The following is a 22,507-nucleotide window of genomic DNA, read 5'->3' as shown; positions in this document are numbered from 1 at the left end:
CACTACCAGCAAAGCAGAGCAGAAAATTAATATTCTGCATTTTGCTATTTCAATAAGCCTGAATCACAGATGGAGATTTTAGAAAAATGAAGAGATTTGTGTCAAGTGGATTACTACCAGCATGTGTTATTACGTCAACTAGTAAAGAAAGTAACTGATTTGCTGGAAGCAAAATGACAATGATGAATGCATAAAAACAAAGAAAGCACAGTATTTGAAAGACATTTTTCATTCCCGGACTTTTAGGGGCTCAAGCTTGGTTCTTCCATAAAGTTCTAACAATGAACACCAAATGTAATTTATCACACTATTCAATATAATATACACAATTTTTGTTCCCTCTCTTTTAAGTAGGTGCAGAGGTCAAGTAGGCATTTGGAGAATTACGTTGAAAACATATGTTGCATGTGAAATCTCAAGTTCAGAGTTAGATATCAACCTCAGAGCATATCCTAACATGTTTATAGGTGTTTGTGTGAAAACCTATGGAAGGATTGGGTGAGATTTTGAACCTGAAATGCCAGCCTCGGGTCACATTTGCAGATATCTTTGTAACACAGATTAAAACACATAAAACATGTTCATGACCAGCCTGGCATTTACCAGCAGCACTGAAGAGAGGGGCAACTGACATTATCACCCCAGTTCTGCATTCTGGGGAGCAGCTAAGTGTTAATGATTTTATGATGGTAATGCCTCTTCTTCTGAATATTCGCACTTGCCTTCCAATGCCATAGCTCCCCTGCCCATCACCACTGAGATCCCACCCATAATTCCCTTATTCCGAATAGGATTTCCCTTAAAAAAGGGGGAAAGTTGCCAACTATGATCCCACCCCCACCCATACTACTTCCCTTCCTCCCAGGCACATAACTCAAAGGGGCTCAAGGGCCAGGTCATAATGGTTTTGATGATATTCCACAGTTACAACCAGATGTTATTTTCACTTTAGTAGGGAGATTCACCCTGTTAAGAACCTCAGCTACCTTACCTTCTAATAAGGTACAGATGCTCTAACGCTCCCCCACCTCCCACCCCAAAAGCCACCTCAGTAGATACCCAGCAACAAACCACAATTCAGCCCCTACTGTAGGGCCTACATATATAAAACACAAAGTGGAAAAATCTAGCAGCATTAAGTTGTTATATTGTCATTTCAAAGTGCATCTGTAAAGCACCATTCACACCCCATTTGGCACAAGCATATACTTAACGTATTTTATGTGCTTTGTTTTTTTCTTATCTTCTCTACTGGTAATTGACCGGAATTATATATACAGTATATATCTCATGCATATACTTTTTAATTTCCATAGTTCATCAGCAGTATACCAAAGGTGCAAATCAATTGCATATATTTTTCTTGGGGGGGGGGAGAGGGGGGAAGGCGGGGGAGATTAAGATATGAGCAGTCCCTGCCTCCTTAACTAAAAGTTTCTTTCAGCTGGGAATATTCGCCATCTTCAAACTCCTCAAATCCTGTGTGGAAATATGCTTAGCAGGAGCACTCTCTTAACCAATTGGCATGGGAGCCATTTACATATTGAATGAGACCATACTATGTCTGGCATTTATCACTTCAATCTGCTTCCTGCATCCATGCTGGTGTTAAATGATTAGAGCTAATAGCACAGAGGCATTATCAGAGATGCACTGGCATAAATTTAAGAGGAACAGATGGGAGGTCTGGTGTTTCTCAGGAGGTTCGGGCAGCTCCCTCTCAAACATGCAGCTTTTCACAGGATGCCAAAATGTTCTTGCTGTGCTTTAGCTAATTTTGGAGAAAAACAGTTAAAAAAAAAACCTAGCTCAATTTAGCTTTAGGTAGTAAACTGACTGATAGGTGTTCATAAATAAAGATAAATGCAAAGAACTAAACATTTTGCTATTAAAAAGAATTTTAAGGGCCAGACAGAAGAGAAAATGAGAGAAGTGGAGCAAAGGATTACTGTATACTTTTAGCATCAAGATTAAGTTTAGGCAGACGGTAAGTCTTAAAACATTGATCGGAAAGAAGAAAATGGTACCTTGCTTTGGGAGTCAAGAAATACACAAATTTCTACAACCACTGAAATAAACTGAAAGCAAACCCTTTTTTGTAACCTGTAATTAAATAAATATTTAATTGGACTTAAAAAATGTAAAATTTCATTCCACTGCTAATATATTTACTGCATAGAAATTCTCTCCCCCATATGTGAAAACTAATGCAGATCCCACACGTTCTAAATATAACAATGAATTGTTTCTTATAATTATGTCTCTTGATAACTGAATCAACATCCTGTAGTTAACATCTATGGCAACTCATTAGGAGGGATGAGCAAGCACAGCAAAATAAAGGCAGGAAGTTGCTTTTTAACTTCAGTGGTTACATAAAAAGTGCAAGTTGTTTATACTTGACTTTATGCTGCACTTAATCTTTAAGAGGTAGCATGGCAGTTTTCTAAATTCCCTGGAACTGAAATGGTATCTTCTTCCTAAATGCATTCAGTATAATTACCGGTACCTATACCTTAGAACCAGCTTAACTAAATCAGTTTCCTGTCTTCTCCTGTAGGCTCACATAAATTTACAAAATATGAGTGAAAACTACTTATAATAAAGATTCTGGACAGATAAAACACTTCTTCATGTAGCACATAGTTATAAACTACAGAACTTGCTCCCACAGGAGGCAGTGATAGAGAACAACTTGGATGGCTTTAAGTCACAATGGTTTTGTTCTACACCCTCTGTCCGAATCATAGAATTGTAAAGTTGGAAGGAACCTCTAGGGTCATCTAGTCCAACCCCCTGCAATGCAGGAATCTTTTGCCCGACGTGGGGCTCAAATCCACGACCCTGAGATTAAGTGTCTCATGCTCTGCTTCTGAATAGCAGTTGCTCGAAATTGCAAGTTGCACTCCTATCATTGCGAGTTTCTCACAGGCGTCTGGTTGGCTATTGTGAGGAACAAAATACAAGATGAGATGTGCCATTGGGTTTTTCTCGTGTTAATATACTTTTGCTCCAATTTAATGATTGAAAAGAGGTTTTCATCTTCTGGGTATTTCTTATGCAAAAAAGAATGTTCTGCGTGTAGATCCCATTTCAGGATTTTGCCATTCAGCATTTTCTGGGCTGCCTCTGCAGTTCCTGCTCTTGGACAGAGACTACAAATGAGACTAGCAGCTACGACTGCACAAGTCATGATGTGGGAGAGGAGTTCTAAATCATTTTTTTATTATTGCATACATGCCACAAATAATTTCTTATCAATCCTTAATTCTGCTCTAATATGTTGCACTGCTTCCAAAAACAAAGTGTATCATCTGTGAACATCAATTGGATATAGGGATCTGGTGGTTTCTTGCGTATGTTGAGATGGACTGTGCCCTTTGGATCTTGAAAACCTATGCCAGAAGAATATGAGAGGTCTTCAAAAGGTGGTGGTGGTGAGGAGATAATGGATGGTGTTAAACAAGTTAAGCAACTTTATTAAAGAAATAAAGGTAAAGGTAAAGGGACCCCTGACCATTAGGTCCAGTCGTGACCGACTCTGGGATTGCGGCGCTCATCTCGCTTTATTGGCCGAGGGAGCCGGTGTATAACTTCTGGGTCATGTGACTAAACCAGCATGACTAAACCGCTTCTGGTGAACCAGAGCAGCACATGGAAACACCGTTTACCTTCCCGCCGGAGTGGTACCTATTTATCTACTTGCACTTTGTGCTTTCGAACTGCTAGGTTGTCAGGAGCAGGGACCAAGCAATGGGAGCTCACCCCGTCGCGGGGATTCGAACCGCCGACCTTCTGATCAGCAAGTCCTAGGCTATGTGGTTTAACCCACAGCGCCACCCGCGTCCCATTAAAGAAATACCTGTTGATAAATCCATCAGAGGGAGACAGGCGGACACCCTGAGACCTTTGCTTCTTCTGGACTATCTCCCTCCCACAGCACAGACCCATCAAAAACCTGTAGGAAGGACCAAGACCGGCAGGTGAAGACCTCAAGGTGCCTGCTCCAGCTGGTCTGGTTTTGTTTTAAAAACAGGGTTTTTAGTGCAGCTATGGCGTTTTATGAACATTGAGAGCTGCTTTGAGAACACTAGAAAAGATGGGTACCAATCTGTAAATGAATGAAATATCCATGTTTAGGTATACTATACTAACTCTGAACAACAGGTGCTGAGAACAGTTGTTCCCTTTATGCTCTGCTTATAAAAGACTGCTGTCTAATACAGCCACTTGTTACAAGTTCACAGTTACACCACCAATAGCCACGATTGACCGATTTCAAAGCCTTCAGAAAGTTCTACCAAGATGTTGAAAATATGGTACACTTATATTGAAGAACACTTCCTTATTAACATTTTAATTCTAAATAAAGCACACTTATCCACACTTAGCTTTCCTCCGCTCTTTCCAGGCACAGTCCGCAATTTAAAGCTCTGTGTCTGAGCACCCTGTTTTTTTCTCTCCTTTCCCTGTGGAAACCAGCTCTTTAAAGCTCAATAGGAGCAAACTTCAATGAAAAACATGGATTGATGTTTGCTCCGATTCAGCTTTAAAGAGTGGGTTTTCGTGGGGAAAGCCTGGGGTTTTTATTTATTTATATATTTATTTTTAAAAAAAGCTTTGGCACAGAGCATTAAAAGATTCTGCATGGAAAGAACAGGCCAAACGTTAACTGTGGATAAGCCTATAGAGAAGCTGAATGCCAGGGTATCCCAAATGTGGGAAGGAACAGAAGCAATAGTTTAAGAGACCAACTTGTTTAAAAATGTACTTAAGACAAGGGTTGTAGTTTTCAAAAAATTAAAATCAGGTTTTATTAATAAAATAGCAAGCACACCAATTTAAGTGAAGAAAATTAGCTTTATGTAAATTAGAAAAATGACTTGTTAGAATTTTGTTCAAATGGTCAATTCTGTACAATTTACAATTTTATATACAAAATGTATAGCAAAATACAGTACACATTCCTGAGTCTCAGTTCTATGGATGATATTTTTCATTTTCTACTGATTATTAGATGGAAATACTGTAATTATCCTAGCATTTGGTTTATTTCAGATAATACTGGCACAAAAAGGCAATGGTTGCCAATACAATTCTTAAAACAAGTAAAAGCTCACGCTATTAGTATAGACTTCTATACTAAAATACAATCCACTGCTAAGATGTAACGTTTTGTTTATTCGAATGACTCATTTGCAACTGAATACAATACAAGCCCACTTTAACAAATCTCCCTTTGATTCCTATGCATCTGAGTCGATACATCAAATTTGCCCATGGGGAGATCATCAAATGATCATGATAGAGAATGAGGTATCTTATGCAGAGAAACTGTGCATCAGAGCAGTTTTCATATTCTGAACAAAATATGAAAGCTTTAACCACCTCTTTAGCATGATAAATTTAAGAAGATATTTCCTGCCTAGGTGGGATTTTGTGGGTAGTATAAGGTATGTTCAATCATAAGTATATGTGCTTAACTTTGGAAATGTAAATCCTTCAGATAATAAGTGGAGCTTCATTACAGTCATGAGAACTTAAAGTCCCCAATAGTACTTCATGTGTGGATTTAAGATACTCGAAAGTAATTTTACACACTTTTATGGACTATTATTATTTTATTTTTATTTATTAAATTTGTATGTCGCCCTCCATTCGAAGATCCCAAGGCAGTTCACAAGAGACCAAGAGAACATCCAATACTTTTTCTTAATGATGTCGTTTGCTAAATTAGCAGCTGGAACATGTTACAGCATTGCAAGGAATTTATGAATTAAAATTACAATTCAACTGTGATTGCAGTATTAGTATTTTTAACAACTACTGCGGCTTAGTGTTGAATAGTATCCCAGATTTATGTATCTGAGCCTAGTCAAACGATATTCCAAACCTGGAGTCCTGGTGGCAACAGCTGCCCCCTGAATTAACACTCCACCTTGAACTAACCACATCTTTGTGCCATTAATCCTAGTGCAAGATATAAATTTTCCTGTTTATGGTCAAAGATGCACATTTACCATACTCCATGGGAGCTAAACGTGAACACGTGCTCAGTAATTCATTAGTATTTTTTGCTGAAGCAGCTCTCAATGCTTAACCTGCAAACTGCTTTTAAAAAATGACACGTGGTTTGTTTTTTTAAAAAGTGTTGATGGTTCCACACTGGGAACTGATAACCAAAGTAATAATGGTAATAAAAAGCAATATAGGGGGGCATGGATGGTTCTGTTACATTGTGCATTGACAAATCGGACATGATTTCCTTTGATGAATTTGTGCTAATATCAAAGTGTGAAATAAATAAGCATGTCAAGGTTCCTACATATTCTAATAAAATCTTCATTAGGTTAGAATGCTGCAGAGTGGCGAGAGAGAACTTAAAGAAGCTAGTAGCATGGTAAAAAAAAATGATATAAAGTCTGCACCCTGATTGAGCAGGAGAAACCCTCTTCTGGATTAGGAACTGTGAATGCACAGCCTATGGGTTTCTCATGTCCATATACAGCAGTAATGGCTGTGAATGTACCGTATTTTTTGCACCATAACACTCACTTTTTTCCTCCTAGAAAGTAAGGGGAAATGTCTGTGCGTGTTATGGAGGAAATGCCTACGGGTGGCATGCCTACGGATTTTCCTCCTCTAAAAACTACGTGCATGTTATGGTCGGGTGTGTGTTATAGAGCGAAAAATACGGTAGTTCCTACTACTGACTGACTCAGTAGGCAGGCAGGCACATGCATGCACATCTCTGGAATTGGGTTATAATGTGCTGATTTTCAAAGTTTAGCAGAATGAAATTAAAATAAAAACCGTACTTCATTATAAGGACAGCTAGAAATGAAAAGGGACAGTTTGCCATCTTTGATCAAAGTGCTTCGGATTTCAAACATTATTCACAGAAAGTTGGTCTTTAGCTGAATACTTTTCCCAGGGTTCTTGGAATGCCTAGGTGCTGCCTTGTCCTTGATGCTTTCCTGATTGCCCTTCACGGCCGATTCAAGCCTCGCCTTCATTGGCGGAGAAGAAGCCATTAGTTTTTTAAAGACCAAGGAATATTGCGGACCAATCTGCATCAGGTACTGTAAAGCAAACTCATGAAGACTCCTCGCTGAACTCGTAGCTGATCCTAGGGCATTCTCGTCCAAAAGAAAAGAAATAAGGATAGGGAGGAAGCAAGCCACTAGCTGAGTTCCTGTGAAAAATTAAAAACACATGATTAATACCACTAAACATCATTTAGTTCAAAACATGAAAGCAAACCCCACTAAACCCAGCAGGATTTACTTCTAAGTAACCATGCAGTGGATTGCACTGTTAAAATCATTATTGCAACTAATTATTCAGGGCTTTCCCCCCCTCTGAGTGCCCTTCCAGGGGCCAATCTCAATGTGGGAGCATGGGTGGATTTTGAATTTAAGCCTTCGGAAGGGGTTAACTAGTGGCTTTACTGTGACAGAAGAACCTTTACTTTTCCCTGCCTGTAGCAAGTACCCTTCCAGCTGCTTGCAACCTGACCTTCCCACCTTTTCTTAGTGGCACTCTGAGGCCAAATATCTGGAATCAAGCAGAGAATTCTTCCAAAGAATATTTATATACAAAGAGATTGCCGACTGCGGAAAAAGGTAAATGCAAAGTTATTAATGGCATTTTAAAACCCAAGTGATACAATAAAATGTATTTTTGACTTTGGCTATAGTCTACAGGCTACTAAACCTAGCATATGTGATTTACACTGACATTTCGCTGACTGGGCGGTTTACCTCCTCTTGCATTGTACTGTGCCATTATTTGCTTTGCTTTGTCATTGGTTAGTTTTGTGCTTTTTCATTTTCATAACTGTACTTGTTTTAACTGTGACATTTTGTAGCCCTTAAGTTGCAAATAATAAATAAAATACAGATAATAATCATGTCACAGACTTTGAATGGAACTGAGCTGGTTAAAAACACAACAGCAAAAATTGATAATTCTAAGTTAGCCCCATCTATTCCTAATTGTTTTCCTCTGCAAAGGGAAGGCCATTGTTAATTAGCTGATATATTAACAGCGGCAACACAAAGTTTAAAAAAGCACACTTTTAATTAGGCTTAATGAATGTGTGCATTTCTCTCTACTAAACAATATTGGCAGGGAGTTCAGCAGTCATGGAACATACTGTCAGTCGTTTTGCGGTCCTAGATGTGACATTCAGGTTGCTAGATAGGAAGCTGGAATCCAGAATGTCCCAAGTTAAACAAAAACATTTTAAGCAGGCACCAAAAAGAGTACTGTACAGCGAAGGCAACTACCTGAGGTCAATCAGCAGGGAGTTCCAAGGCTGCCATGCTAAAAGACCAGTTTATTTCAAGGGCAGAACAAATATGATGCACCACTCGTAACTGTGCCATTTCCACAGACTGAAGCAATTGAGTGGGGTCATAGTTAGTGATTGACTGCTCTTCTACCACGCCCTTTCTCCTTAAAACCTAATATAATTGTCACAAATTTAAAATTACCCAGGGAAGAGTAACACAATGTGGCTGACAATAAACTCTTTCTGTTAAAATGAGCCCCCAACTACCACAGATCTAGACGTGACATTCAGGTTGCTAGATAGGAAGCTGGAATCCAGAATGTCCAAGATAGTTCTCCAAAACGCTACCCGTTCCAGGCACAGGGCAAACTAAACAGGAAAAGCTGAGGGGTTTCACCAAATGAACAAGATGGTGGTGCCAGGAGGAGGAATTTGGATTTGTTAGACTCTGGGTCTGGTTTTGGGGGGAAGCTGGGTCTATATAAAAGGGAAGGGCCTCACATGAACAGCAATGGAGCCACACCACTCCTTGCTCTTGACATCAAAAAAAGTGACTCAGCAGCTTTTAAACTGGGGGAAACAGATAGCTGGAGAACATCCATTTTGGAATGAAACTATGAGGAGAAGGATGAAAATGTTTCTGATCATCCAAGTGGGGACAGGGTAAATCAAAGCACTGAGTGTACAGTAGCCGATATGACACAGCAAATCACCAGTTTGGCACCATCTGCTTAAGGTGCACATTCTCTACATAGCATATTGTGTTCAGAAGGTTTTTCCAACACTGCATGCATTTGCTAGAATAGTAATAATTTAAAGAATACTTTTAGAAGTAGTCTCCAAGTGATGAAATGTTAACAGATTAGCACTGTCATGAGTCCTCACCATGTTGTCACAACTGAAATTGCATTAGCAGAGACCTATTTTAATTAGCAACTGATTCCAGACGTCAATCTATTTTGCCCTCCAAAAGACACTTACGATGTTCCTCCTCAGCGAGAGCTATAACAGCAGCCACAACTTTTATCCCTTCCTGAATAACCTGAAGTTCAGCAGAATTCTCAGGCTTGACTTTCTCCGTTTCCTGCAGTTTGCAAACAATTGATGATGCCAATGAATGAATGTAAGGATATGAGATAGTTCGATTTGGATACTGGAAAATAGTAAGGAGAAGCTGGTAGCATTTAAGTTGCACCTAAAAAGAAAAAGGGAAATTCCAAGTTAAAACACAAAAATGTAGTATTAGAGAGCACTGCTGAACTGCATGTGGGGGGATGCCCTGTGCATCAGTACATTTATCAGAAGCAGAAGACTGCACCAATGTCAGTAGCAAGATCTGCTTTCAGATACGGCAGGAAAAGACCAAACAGAGTACATTAGGTGTATTAATGCAGGTGTGTTGCCAGATACCAGCATATATGAGTACACTGTCTTTTCCCCCTCTTTCTGGTAGCTGTAAGCTGTTCTATGTGCAGTGATCCTGAACTTAAAAGGTAAAGGTAAAGGGACCCCTTGACCATTAGGTCCAGTCGTGGCCGACTCTGCGGATGCGGCGCTCATCTCGCTTTATTGGCCGAGGGAGCCGGCGTACAGCTTCTGGGTCATGTGGCCAGCATGACTAAGCCGCTTCTGGCGAACCAGAGCAGCGCATGGAAACGCCGTTTACCTTCCCGCCGGAGCGGTACCTATTTATCTACTTGCACTTTGACATGCTTTCGAACTGCTAGGTGGGCAGGAGCAGGGACCGAACAACGGGAGCTCACCCCGTCACGGGGATTCGAACTGGCGACCTTCTGATCGGCAAGCCCTAGGCTCTGTGGTTTAACCCACAGCACCATCCGCGTCCCTGAACTTAAAAGGTCCATTAGGTCCAGTTGTGGCCGACTCTGGGGTTGTGTTAAGGACTCCATATTGCCCAAATCAAAATAGAGTGCTGGGATCCATACAAAAAACAACAATCCTTCAGTATCAAACAGAAGGAAGCATACTTTTTAGCTTTCCCCCAAGATGTATTTCCCCTGTGGCCATTCACTTTACTTCGGATGGTGGAGGCAGCTGCAAGACAAAGATTTGCCTTCATCATGGGCTGAGAGATTTCCTACTATTTAGCCCTACTCTTGCCTCAGTGATAATCAGTGGGCTCTGCTGCCTAGTAGGCTGAGGCTGAATGTGGACACCAGGGAAGACTAAGGATGAGGGCAGGAAATTTCACCAGAATAATCCAGACTCCCTAGTGTTGCCATGTTATTACCGTTCCTGATACCAAACCTGAATGTGAACTTTTATTTTGAGAATCAAGCTGCTTTGAGGGCCTCCTAGGCTATATAGTGAGATAGAAGCATTCTAAATAAATCATTCAAGGCTGAACATAAAAAACATAGCAATTGTAGAGTTCTAAACAATAAAAACAATATGCAGGACTTACAATAGGATCTTTAGATTCCATTGCTGACTGAAACTTTTCAATGCAACACTTCTGAAGGCACTCCATGGTAGCAACTTCTGGACTTGTAGACAAAATGAATATTGTGACTGCAGTCAGCAGACTACCTTCATCCAACTCTTGATGAGCACCATCTACCAATTAAAAACAATCTTAAATTTGTGTTCTGAAACTGGAGCATTTCATCAATCAAAATGCATAAATCAAGATGCTAAGATCAATTGTATCACAAATCAACAGATTTTTTAGTTAAACACAGTTGGCAGATAAACACATATTTTTAAGAATGTACATTAGATACTCTTAAGAACTTTTACTCAGCATGAACTATTGCTGAAGAATGTTTAAGCCCTCCTCTTCGGTCAGATCCCCCCCCCCCCAGTGAATTGTATGCATTTGCTTTTTATTAAAAAGCTACAATATAGAGCAAGGGCGGATAACTTTTCAGAACTTTTTTAGTCATCTACAGTTAAGGATATGCCATGGATGAGACCTCTGCCTAAGATCATGGAAAGTTGTTGGCCAGCCCAAATAGGCTGGATAATGGGCCGGACAGGTCATCTGTCTTAACATGACAACTTCATATACATTACTACTACTGCTACTACTACCATGTATCTTTCCAGAGCTGAGCCTTACTCAGGTGTGCTCTGGGAAGCCTCAACTCTGATTAAGTCATTCTTCCAGGGAAGTCCATTGGGAGAAAAAGAAGGAAAGGTGTGAACAACGAGTGGCATCCAAAGGCTTTTGAAAAAAAGAGAAGAAAAGTGAGTAGAAGGCAGGAACGGAAGGTGCTCGGCTCTAAAAAAGATGTACAACATCAAAATGGTAGAGAAAGCAAAGACAGGTATGGAAGAAGGGGAAGAAATGTGTGTAAGCCAAGTTCTGCCCAAAGTGCAGTGGGATTGAGAAAGCAAAGTAGGGACTCTGGGTAGAGGAGGCGGTAAGGTCTAAGAAGCAGCCGATCACCATCAGGGGAGAAGAAGCCAGCTGCCTACCTCCTTCAGCAACCCAACTGTCACATACCAGGTACCAGAAACTTGTTCAGATGCCAGACTTCGTTTTTTGTACCCAGACAGTTCTAGTACTAGACAGAATGCCGCATACTACTTACTAGGAGTCACTCACTGGTGTGGTGTTTATGATATTTAATTGTTGGCAGACCTCATCCCCCACTCTTATACTGCCTTGAGTTATATACCAAACACCTTCCTCAGCCTTAATACCTTGATCCCAAAAGTTTAGAATAGTGACCAAAGCACTGCGGAGCATTTCGTTCCAAGCAGTCCGGCTCTTCTCTGCCCGGGCCATGGGAGAAGACAGCACTCCTTTAAGAGCTTGTAACGATGAAGCAACAGTCAAAGGCAACTGGCCTGTGGGTAATTTCACAGCAGTTTCTCTGAGGACTCCAATAATCAGGTACAAGATAGTAGGAAGAACAGCAATGCTTCCTGTAGGATATGAAAAGGGGGTGATGAAAATATCATGGTTAAGAAGAAATAGCTCCCGGTGCACATTAAACAAAGGATAAGCATTGAGCTTGCATTCCTAGAATGGGAGGATCACTCCCTACACGGCCTCTTTCTTCCTCGCAAATGAAACATCTTGGGAGCAGCCTACCTTCTGGTGAGCAGACTGCAGGAACATCAGAGAGGATTCCTAATGCCACTGATACTAGTCTGCTTCCATTCTCCGATAACAACTGAGGCTTTCCAGATGTAATTCCAGGGCTGCCCGTTATCTTAGGGTTAAGCTGAGGCAACTGCCTGACGAGAATGCACACACACATCTCCAGGGTTGCAAAGACTAAGGACTTTCCAGGTATCAGCCCCCCTGTGTCTTTGCCTTCTCCAAACTCCGGCAAGGTTTCCTTCTCTTCAGCTCCGTCGTCAACTAAAATGGAAGGACAGAGATAGATAGGAGTGAGGCCTTGTCAGCATACAGGTGAAACTCGGAAAATTAGAATATCGTGGAAAAGTTCATTTATTTCAGTAATTCAACTTAAAAGGTGAAAATAATATATGAGATAGACGCATGACATGCAAAGCGAGATATGTCAAGCCTTTATTTGTTATAATTATGATGATCATGGCGTACAGCTGATGAAAACCCCAAATTAACAATCTCAGAAAATCAAGCACAGTAATCCCATGGGCATTGAACCAGGTTTTGGTACTTTTGGCAGTGTGGGCAGGTGCCAAAGTCCTGTTGGAAAATGAAGTCAGCATCCCCATAAAGCTCGTCTGTGGAAGGAAGCATGAAATGTTCCAAAATCTCCTGGTAGACAGCTGCGTTGACCCTGCACTTAATGAAGCACCGTGGACCAACACCAGCTGATGACATGGCTCCCCAAATCAACACAGACTGAGGAAATTTCACACTGGACTTCAAACATCTGGCATTGTGTGCCTCCCTATTCTTCCTCTAGACTCTGGGTCCTTGGTTTCCAAATGAGATGCAAAAGCTGCTCTCATCAGAAAAGAGATTTGTGATTGATTGGCCAGCAAACTCACCTGACCAGAACTCCATAGAGAATCTATGGGGCATTGCCAAGAGACAGATGAGAGACATGAGACCGAGCAATGCAGAAGAGCTGCTATTGAAGCTTCCTGGTCTTCCATAACACCTCAGAAGTGCCGCAGGCTGACAGCATCCATGCCACGCCGCATTGAGGCAGTAATTGATGCAAAAGGGGCCCAAACCAAGTACTGAGTACATATGCATGCTTCTACTTCTCAGAGGTCCAAAATTGCTCTATTTGCAGTCCTTGTTTTGCTGATTTCATTTAATATTCTAATTTTCTGAAATTGTTAATTTGGGGTTTTCATCAGCTGTACGCCATGATCATCACAATTATAACAAATAAAGGCTTGACATATCTTGTTTTGCATGTCATGCGTCTATCTCATATATTATTTTCACCTTTTAAGTTGAATTACTGAAATAAATGAACTTTTCCACAATATTCTAATTTTCCGAGTTTCACCTGTATATGCCCCTATGCTGAGAGGTCTCCACTTGATCTGCTTACCAGGCTGCGTTCAATGTGTTAGTATATAAAGCTCTTAACAACTTGGAGAGCAGTTTATCTACAAGATCGTCTTACTCCATATGTGCCCATGCAACTGCTTCAATCGGCAGAACTGGCCCTTTTACATGTGGCACATAATACCTGCACCACATCTGAAAGATCTTGATCTTTTAGTGTGGCAGCACCAGGACTATGGAAATCCCTGCCTATTGATATCAGGCAGGCACCTGTATCATATTCCTTTTGGCACCTGCTGAAGGCATTTTTATTTAGCCCCAGCACCTGCGGCTTCTTTATTTATATAAATATTTTTGTATACTGCTTTCCCGTCATGAGTGGTTTCCATACAACAAAACGTTATTAAACAATCACCATCAAAATACAATTAAAACACCAATAATAAAACCTCAAGCACATGTTTTGCTCCTAAACACCAGTAATGAGTCCTGTCAGAACTAACAGCATTGAGAATATATACCTCGCATGCAACTCCAGAGGAAACTGGACACATTTATCAATGTCGGTCCCATATAAGTAATAATAATAATTTTATTATTTATACCCTGCCCATCTGGCTGGGTTGTCCAAGCCATGAAACAGATGTAAATGTTGTGTGCTTGTGTTATAAATTGGGTTTAACTTAGAGGGTTGCTTTTATCTGACACCTTATTTTGATACCGTGAATTCTAAGATACCTGGAGTTCTTCAGAAAGTAGGCAAATAAATAGAACAGGACAGTCACTTGCACCCATGAGGGATAGAAACCTCCTGTGCTTTTACAAAGGAAGGTTCTCCCAGCAGAAAGCATTTAAAAGGCAATGCCACATATATTACTTATGAAAATAATGCCATCTATGTAGATGATGCTTTACAAAGAACAGGTCTGACAGGTCCCTACCTCAAGGCTCTTCCTGTCTAATAACAGACACAAAGCAAGCGAAAGAGGGAGGGAAATGGAAGCAGAGGTCAACAGGGAATGAATCTACAATTGCTTCAGCTGTGTGCATTTGGATTTTTCCTGCTGTGGAGGCACATAATTTGCAAAACAGAACTCCGTGTTAACATGCATCAGAACTCCCAATTTAGCTTCACTCCTGCTATAACTGTACTACAAATTACCAGAGTAGTTTTATTCCCAGTTTTACTGCTGTGACATAGCATGAGGATTCGATACATAAGAAGAACACTTGTGTAAGCACACCAAAGGCCCGTTTTATCCAGCAACCTTTTTGCCCACAATGGCAATCTCTCCACAGAAAGCTGCTACTTAGAGGTGTATGCTGCTTCTAAACCTGGAGGCAGTACATAGTCATCATGACTAGTTGTTGCTGGTAATTTTATCCACCATGAATCTGTTTAATCCCCTTTTAAAGCCATCTAAGGGGTAACAAATTCCATCATTTAGCTGCACTGCATGAACTTACTTTGCTTTGTTTGTCTCCAACACAAGAAACTGTAATTTTGTGAGGATGGTGAGAATGTTTGATTTTCTTAACTCCCTTTCACAATTAGAATTGGTGAGGTTTTTGGGGAAGAAAGAAACAACAGTTAAGTTGTTTCACTTGTAGGGTATGAATGCCAACTGTTAAACAAGCTACAGTGGTACCTCTGGTTAAGAACTTAATGCGTTCCGGAGGTCTGTTCTTAACGTGAAACCATTCTTAACCCGAGGTACCACTTTAGCTAATGGGACCTCCCACTGCCACCGTGCCACCAGCGCACAATTAATTTCTGTTCTCATCCTGTGGCAAAATTCTTAACCCGAGGTACTACTTCCAGGTTAGCGCAGTCTGTAACCCGAAGTGTTTGTAACCCCAGGTGTTTGTAACCCGAGGTACCACTGTATATTAATTCTGACGCATACTATGCTTAACAGCTATGTTCATTATTAAAAGGAGGGGTGGCTTAAATTACCATCACTAACTAAAATAATCCTATATGGGCGCAGCTCCCATTTTCAGAAAGAATCTAACGCAGGACAAATATGGAAATAAATTAGAAATGCAGGTTAAAAATCTACTATTAGCATTATGCTACCGGTGAAAACAGGGACACGGGTGGCACTGTGGGTTAAACCACAGAGCCTAGGACTTGCTGATCAGAAGGTTGTCAGTTCGAATCCCCGCGACAGGGTGAGCTCCCGTTGCTCAGTCCCTACTCCTACCAACCTAGCAGTTTGAAAGCTCGCCAGTGCAAGTAGATAAATAGGTACCACTCTGGCAGGAAGGTAAACGGCGTTTCCATGCGCTGCTCTGGTTCGCCAGAAGCGGCTTAATCATGCTGGCCACATGACCTAGAAGCTGTACGCCGGCTCCCTTGGCCAGTAAAGCGAGATGAGCGTCGCAACCCCAGAGTCAGTCATGACTGGACCTAATGGTCAGGGGTCCCTTTACCTTTACCGGTGAAAAGAACCGCAGCAATTTATTTATTTTTACTTACCATGGTCCTAAGATATTTATTCAATTCTAACACATAATAAGAAGGGCCCTGCTTAAGGGTGGCAGGAGAAATTTGAGCCAGAGAAGAGAGAAGCATGAAACCTGCGTGACTCGCAACTCCCTACCGTTTATTGTGTGAGATCTTGCTTGTTTTTAACTGATGTTGGTTTTCTCCTGTTTGTTATCTTTTTTGTATTTTGCTTTGTTTTTATGAAGTTTTTATGTACTGTCCTCGATCAATATTTTGTAAGCCACCTGGAAATATGCTGGAAAGCCAGCATATTAAGTTAAATGTCAGCAAGAACAATACCTTCTGCACTTCTCCGTTTTTCCTTGACATGTTCCTGAGCTGCCAAAAGAATCTGTTGAACAACTTCTAGAGCAGCAAGTTGAATGTCCGGGGACTCTCTTGTCACTATAAGCCGATGTAAAACATTCAGCAGCTCAACACTCAGCTCCTGTATAAAGGGAAACAAGAAAAGTGTGGAACACACAATGCAGAAACACACATGGTGAAATGTATCACAGAGGCTATTTCAAGCGTCCTTCACATAATGTCATGAGAAATCACGATGAGAGAAAACGAAGGAAGCCATTTCTTAGAGACATCGAGTAGAAGCAATTATTGTTAACACAGAACAATTCCAGTTACAGATGGGTAGCCGTGTTGGTCTGCCATAGTCAAAACAAAAAAAATTCCTTGCAGTAGCACCTTAAAGACCAACTAAGTTAGTTCTTGGTATGAGCTTTCGTGTGCATGCACACTTCTTCAGATACACTGAAACAGAAGTTGCCAGATCCTTCTATATAGTGAGAAGGTGGGGAGGGGTATTACTCAGAGGGGGGTGGGAATGGGTGATTGGCAGATAGCTGTGATGAGCCTGTTGACGATGAGCCTGCATCTCATCAGCATCGTCAACAGGCTCATCACAGCTATCTGCCAATCACCCATTCCCACCCCCCTCTGAGTAATACCCCTCCCCACCTTCTCACTATATAGAAGGATCTGGCAACTTCTGTTTCAGTGTATCTGAAGAAGTGTGCATGCACACGAAAGCTCATACCAAGAACTAACTTAGTTGGTCTTTAAGGTGCTACTGCAAGGAATTTTTTTTGTTTTGACAGAACAATTCGTAATTCATACTTAGGATTTCCAATAGATTGTTACCTGATCGCCACCAATCTTAGACCTTGGCCAAGGAACATCAAGCAGCACCCGTAAGGCATGTAGGCAAGAAGTAATATTTTCCATTCCTGCATCTGACCGAGGAGAACATAGAAATTCCACACTAATTCCTAAGGAGGGGAGAAATTATGCTGTGAACAGAATCAGAGTTGAATTTCCAATAACACATCAGTCAATTGACTAGTTTGGTACTATCTGGCCCCTGAAATTTGACTTGTGCTGTTGTTATCCATCTTTTGGTGCCAGATTTTTGCACCAGGCATTTGAAATATGATTTTTATTGGGCCTGTGCTGGGACGAGTATATATTAGTACTCTTCCGACTGTATGTTTCAGTTTTGTTTTGTTTTAAATTGTTATACACCCTGAGATAATTCAACATGAAGGGCAGATTAGAAATCTTTTAACAAATAAGATATAAGTAAATCAAATTCCAGTTCCCAGAGACTGGGAGAACTGGGTTTCAGATCCTCTGACATTCTGGGTTAACAGTTCTCAGTTAGATGGGACAATTAGCTCAATTAGATGGACCACTGGCTTGATTCAATAAAATAATGGTGAAATTCTGTAGTAATCCCATACAATGCAGAATTTTATCAACAGTAGCATATTAACCACTTCGACATGTGCCTAACAGCTCATACTGATTTCCAACGACAATCGGAAAAATTACATGAGAAAAATAACACCAGGAAAAGTTCATGCATTTACTAACCCAAAACAAGATGAAATCTATCAGTGTTTACGTCTTCAGGTGATTTTACAGCAGCTCTAGATGTTGAATCTTGACACATTGTAGTTGGGGTGACAGGTCGAGAAAGGTTAGTTAGACCTTCATCTGAGTCACCTACAAGAAAACCTGTGCTGGTAAGCCACAATGCTGTTGCATGGAGAATCAATGCCCAGGAGTTTTGATAGTGTGGTCTTGAATTTTCAATTGTCTCTGCAGTATAGAAAGCACCACCTACAATTAAAAGCAACAAATGTTTAGCATATTCCAAACAGCTCAAGGTAGCTTTGAATTTACTACTTTAATGACACTTTTTATGGTTAAACAATGAGGAAGGTTTGGCCAGTTATTCTTTAAAAGTAATATTCACAAATCATCAGAGATGACTTCAGTAAACTTCTTTTTAAATTCTGCAATCTTACAGACATCTTATCACTTATGCACCCACATTTTTGAAAATTTCATTTAAATTTTATTGGCTACATTCTAATTTACTGAATCAGGCCCAAACTATGTGGCAACAAAATTAGTATGTATTTTATGTGTATGTATTTTGATGAACTGAGTCATGGGGGTGGGGAAGGGTGTGTGTGTGTGTGTGTGTGTGTGTGTGTGAATTCAACAGTGCTTAGTTTGTTTTGGGTTGTTTGTTAATCTTGTTTTGTGGATTATGAGTGCAACAATGCCTTGTGAATCTTATGACTTGTGATGTTTAGCTTAATTTTTAGTCGTTTTGTTAACAGTATTTTACAGAAGGTGGTTGTTTTACTGTTGATTTGCAATTGTTTTGCTGATGATTTGTTACTTATTTTATACGATTTATGTTGTAATTGTGATGTTTTATTATTGTTATTCTTTGTAAGCTGCTTTGTGACTCATGTGAGTGAAAAGCAGCATAGAAATACAATAGATTAATGAATGAAATGAAATTGTATTGTTCTATTTGCCTGCCTACCTTCAGCAGGAAGTTGAGAGGCAAATTCTGACGGCAAAGTTAAGAGAGTATAATCCTGGAGTGCAGCAAGCCAGAGTTTGCTCAGATTGCCCAGATCTGCTTGGACTAGCTCCAGAAGTTCATCCACTGGAGATATTTGATCCCTGCAGCTCTCCTCTGTCATGTTTATTACCAAGGGTGGTCTGTTGACATCGCTTTGCTTTTTCTGCCTTTGTACTGCAACTATATAGACCTGTTGAAACAACAACATGAAAGGACAGTCTCATTGATAGGCCATTGAATATAGGGGCAAGACCTACTGGGAAGTGTTGCTGAGTTGTATGCCTGTTCCTTGAATAAACAGTTAACTTCACTGGCAACTGACTCTGCTTCTTCGTGATGACTTGCATCTGACTCCAGCCCTGACAACTGAATGGACCAATGGTCTGACTCAGTATAAGCAAATAGGAATGCTCTCCAATTCCTTGAACATCAGGGTGAAATCCAGATGTTTTTGCCAAACACCACAACTCAAAACTGGAAGTTGACCCCTGTAGATATTCAAATGTCTGATCCACAAATTACAATTGCAAAGCGCTAATACCACCATAAATATGTACATTAAAAAGTACCTCTGCCCAAGCTTTCAACACAGCTAGGATCTCCATAACTGATGTGCCTTCATTGTACAGTTGACTTTGGGCTTCTTGTCCCGCCTGTATTTTGGTCAAGGATGTCACAAGCAATTGATGAACCCTCTGAAGGTCACTAGGGTCACTTACTACACCACTTGCTATCCAGGCACTGCAAACCTAGTATGATAGAACAGCAAACAATATAGTTATTTTTGTAATGCTACAAAACACTATGCCTGAGTTTGTGCTCTCTTATTTACTTACTTACTTAGGTTATTAGCTTTCTCTCTGCTCTGGCAAACCCATTATGCAATCATATTTAATGTTCAGAGGTGAAGCAGTCTCAAATACTAATTTTTAAGAGACAAGATAAAGATATAATCTTTATCAAGTTTTACCTGTGATTGGTCAAGAGTTGATGAAATTTGAATTCTATTTAAAAAACTTGCCTGGCATGCTTTCGCTGTTACATCAGGTGGTGTTTCAGAAGTAAAAGCTGGTCTAAGCGCTGCACCAACCTAAAATAAAATAATTTGATAACATGCTAAAAAATATTTGAATATTTTGAAGAAACTGGCCCAGTTAACATATTCTTACAAATCTGAGTATGATTCTCTTAAAAGGCAAAAGGTACAACATGCAGAATTATTCCTAATCGCTTGCCAACTTGATGAACATTTTGGGACCAAGTTATACATTTCAGTTGCCACAGAGGCTTTCTGGTTTCTGCTACTCTTTATACTGGTAATTTGGTAAGCTAATTTAAAGTAACATATGTTATAAAATATTTTCCAACAATTCATTTATTTTAGGCCAGTTCCACCACACATTTACAAAATCAGCTCTTGATTCACTACAGTGATGGCTATTGTTATAAATTCTATTCAGCCTGTGTAGTAAGACGCCAATAATATATTCCTTTATAACACAAGTTTTCAAGTGTGATGCAGGGTTAACTCTTAATATGCATTTTATTTTTCAAATGCCTCTAGAACCAAAAGCCTACTTACATTTGCTTGATATTGTTCCAGAATCACATGACCTGGGAACTCTGGCTCCGGCACAGCAGCAAACTTCCGAACAAGAATTAACAACATCTGAAGGCCAGAAAGACGAAGCTGGTCACTGTGATCCGTGGCAGCCATAAAAGCCATGCGGATCAAGTCAGCTAAGTGCAGTACTAGGAAATCATCTGGCAGGGTGGGGAAGGAAAACATCATTTTGTTAATACAAAAAATGTATTTTAGTGTGGACACTTAAAGCATTGATGCCTATCTCCCACCCCCTCTTTTTTCCCTTCCTCTGAATTGTACACCTATACATAATTAGGCATCATTTCCTGCTGAACCAAGAAACCACTGATAACAACTGCAGATTGTCAACATTCTGCGTAGAGTCAACATTTTAGGTGCAACATCTGGAAAAGTTTGCTTCAGTAATATTAACTTCCAGGGATAAAGCTGTGTTAGTCTGTAGCAGGAAAAAAACCAATGAAAGGGTTTGAGACATCTAAAAGATGTAACAGATTTATTATGGCATTAACTTTATGGACCAGATTTCATTTCATCAGAAGTGTGAGCCATTACCCTCAAGTTGACGTTTCTATATGGGAAAAGCAGGCCAAAATGGTCTTAAAATATAAAAAGTCCATGTTAATTCAATTAAAGTTCAAATGTCTGCAAAGTTACACAATAGCAGTGTTGGATGACAAAATCCCAGGTTTACTCTCCAGTCAAAAAAGGCTCCAGAGTAGTCTAAAGCCACAAGTTATAAAAACATCCCCTACCTTGAGGATTAACATCTAAGAGACATTACAGAAAAAGGAGGAAACATTGGGAGGGAGGAGGGAAAAAGGCAATCTCGGGCATTAGTTCATAGTTACAGAGTTACTGAAAATGCCCAGCTGGAATGGAAACAGTTCAAGGAGAGGATGAGCAAAATGTCTGGCCTTTCGGCAGAGCTGGCAGAAAGGATCTGTAGAACCATCTCTCTCTCCTATAGTCTGAGGAATGGCTACTGCTAGATGCCAGCTTAGTATATGAAGCAGGACAGGAAGCCATACTGTGGTTTGTTTTTTTACTCAAATAGCCATTTGACCCCACTGTTACATTTCCTCCCACCCATCTATATCCACCTGCCAACTAAGGACAATACTGTTGAATGGTTTCTTTAAATGTAAAGGTTCATCATTGTTCCACTCGATGTGTGTGTCTTTAAGGGGCCAGAGCAAGATAACGAGACCCAGCTTTACAGCTGTGAAACATAGCAGGTGCTGCTGAGTTGTATTTGATTTAGGTTTTAGCATTTGGGTGTAATATATAAGGAGCAGCACCTAGCTCTCCCATTACCCTGGGGGTTGGGTTGGGGGGTTGGGTCTGGTTTGTTGTTGATGTATTTAGTGTAAATGGAGTTTTTGTTTTCCTTATTAAAACCTTGTTTAAGTTATTTTTGAGTCCCTTTTTAATGCATGGTCTCCCCAGCAAGCTCTCTGCAGCGCTACCATACTGCAAACAGCCAACAAATACAACATGTATCTAATAATGCTATCTGCATTAAGTTGACTCTAGTCTCTGAAAAGTTTGTGCCATAATAAATCTACAAACCTCTTTGTTCTTCAAGAGTATTCATTTTTCTCTTGCTCACAAATGAGCCTACTAACAATAATCTGAATACACACCTCAACGAATGACTATTGCAATAGCTGGAAAGAGATTTTGTTGGATCCCATTAAGCTACAGTTTGTCAAATTAAATTTAGATTGCAATCCTATACCCACTTACTTGCAGTTGATGTCTGCATAAACATGAAGACATAC

General features: G+C 40.3%; 1 protein-coding gene and 1 long non-coding RNA gene across 5 annotated transcripts in view; one reads left to right on the top strand and one right to left on the bottom strand.

Annotated features, from left to right (window-relative positions):
• LOC114592928 (uncharacterized) overlaps positions 1 to 22,506 on the top strand; it is a 38,387-nt gene extending 15,881 nt beyond the window's left edge. Inside the window, exons 3-4 of one of the 2 annotated variants that reach the window (XR_013392310.1) lie at positions 7,488 to 7,625; positions 20,724 to 22,506. This is a non-coding gene — a long non-coding RNA (uncharacterized LOC114592928). The remainder of the gene's footprint in view (positions 1 to 7,487; positions 7,626 to 20,723) is intronic. The other variant, XR_013392309.1, reaches the window with a different exon arrangement.
• HEATR5A (HEAT repeat containing 5A) overlaps positions 4,841 to 22,507 on the bottom strand; it is a 63,623-nt gene continuing 45,956 nt past the window's right edge. For all 3 annotated transcript variants that reach the window (XM_077926184.1, XM_028721262.2, XM_028721271.2), the window contains 12 exons: positions 20,703 to 20,884; positions 20,142 to 20,210; positions 19,690 to 19,869; positions 19,079 to 19,310; positions 18,109 to 18,357; positions 17,377 to 17,504; positions 16,519 to 16,666; positions 12,360 to 12,632; positions 11,966 to 12,190; positions 10,722 to 10,873; positions 9,278 to 9,491; positions 4,841 to 7,195 (listed from right to left, as the gene is read on the bottom strand). In XM_077926184.1, coding sequence (XP_077782310.1) covers positions 6,897 to 7,195; positions 9,278 to 9,491; positions 10,722 to 10,873; positions 11,966 to 12,190; positions 12,360 to 12,632; positions 16,519 to 16,666; positions 17,377 to 17,504; positions 18,109 to 18,357; positions 19,079 to 19,310; positions 19,690 to 19,869; positions 20,142 to 20,210; positions 20,703 to 20,884 — 2,351 coding nt within the window. In that variant the 3' untranslated portion in view covers positions 4,841 to 6,896. The remainder of the gene's footprint in view (positions 7,196 to 9,277; positions 9,492 to 10,721; positions 10,874 to 11,965; positions 12,191 to 12,359; positions 12,633 to 16,518; positions 16,667 to 17,376; positions 17,505 to 18,108; positions 18,358 to 19,078; positions 19,311 to 19,689; positions 19,870 to 20,141; positions 20,211 to 20,702; positions 20,885 to 22,507) is intronic.

This window comes from Podarcis muralis, chromosome 1, assembly GCF_964188315.1.
Source record: "Podarcis muralis chromosome 1, rPodMur119.hap1.1, whole genome shotgun sequence".
Taxonomy (NCBI): Eukaryota; Metazoa; Chordata; class Lepidosauria; order Squamata; family Lacertidae; genus Podarcis; species Podarcis muralis.
This window is presented reverse-complemented; position numbering and strand designations above follow the sequence as displayed.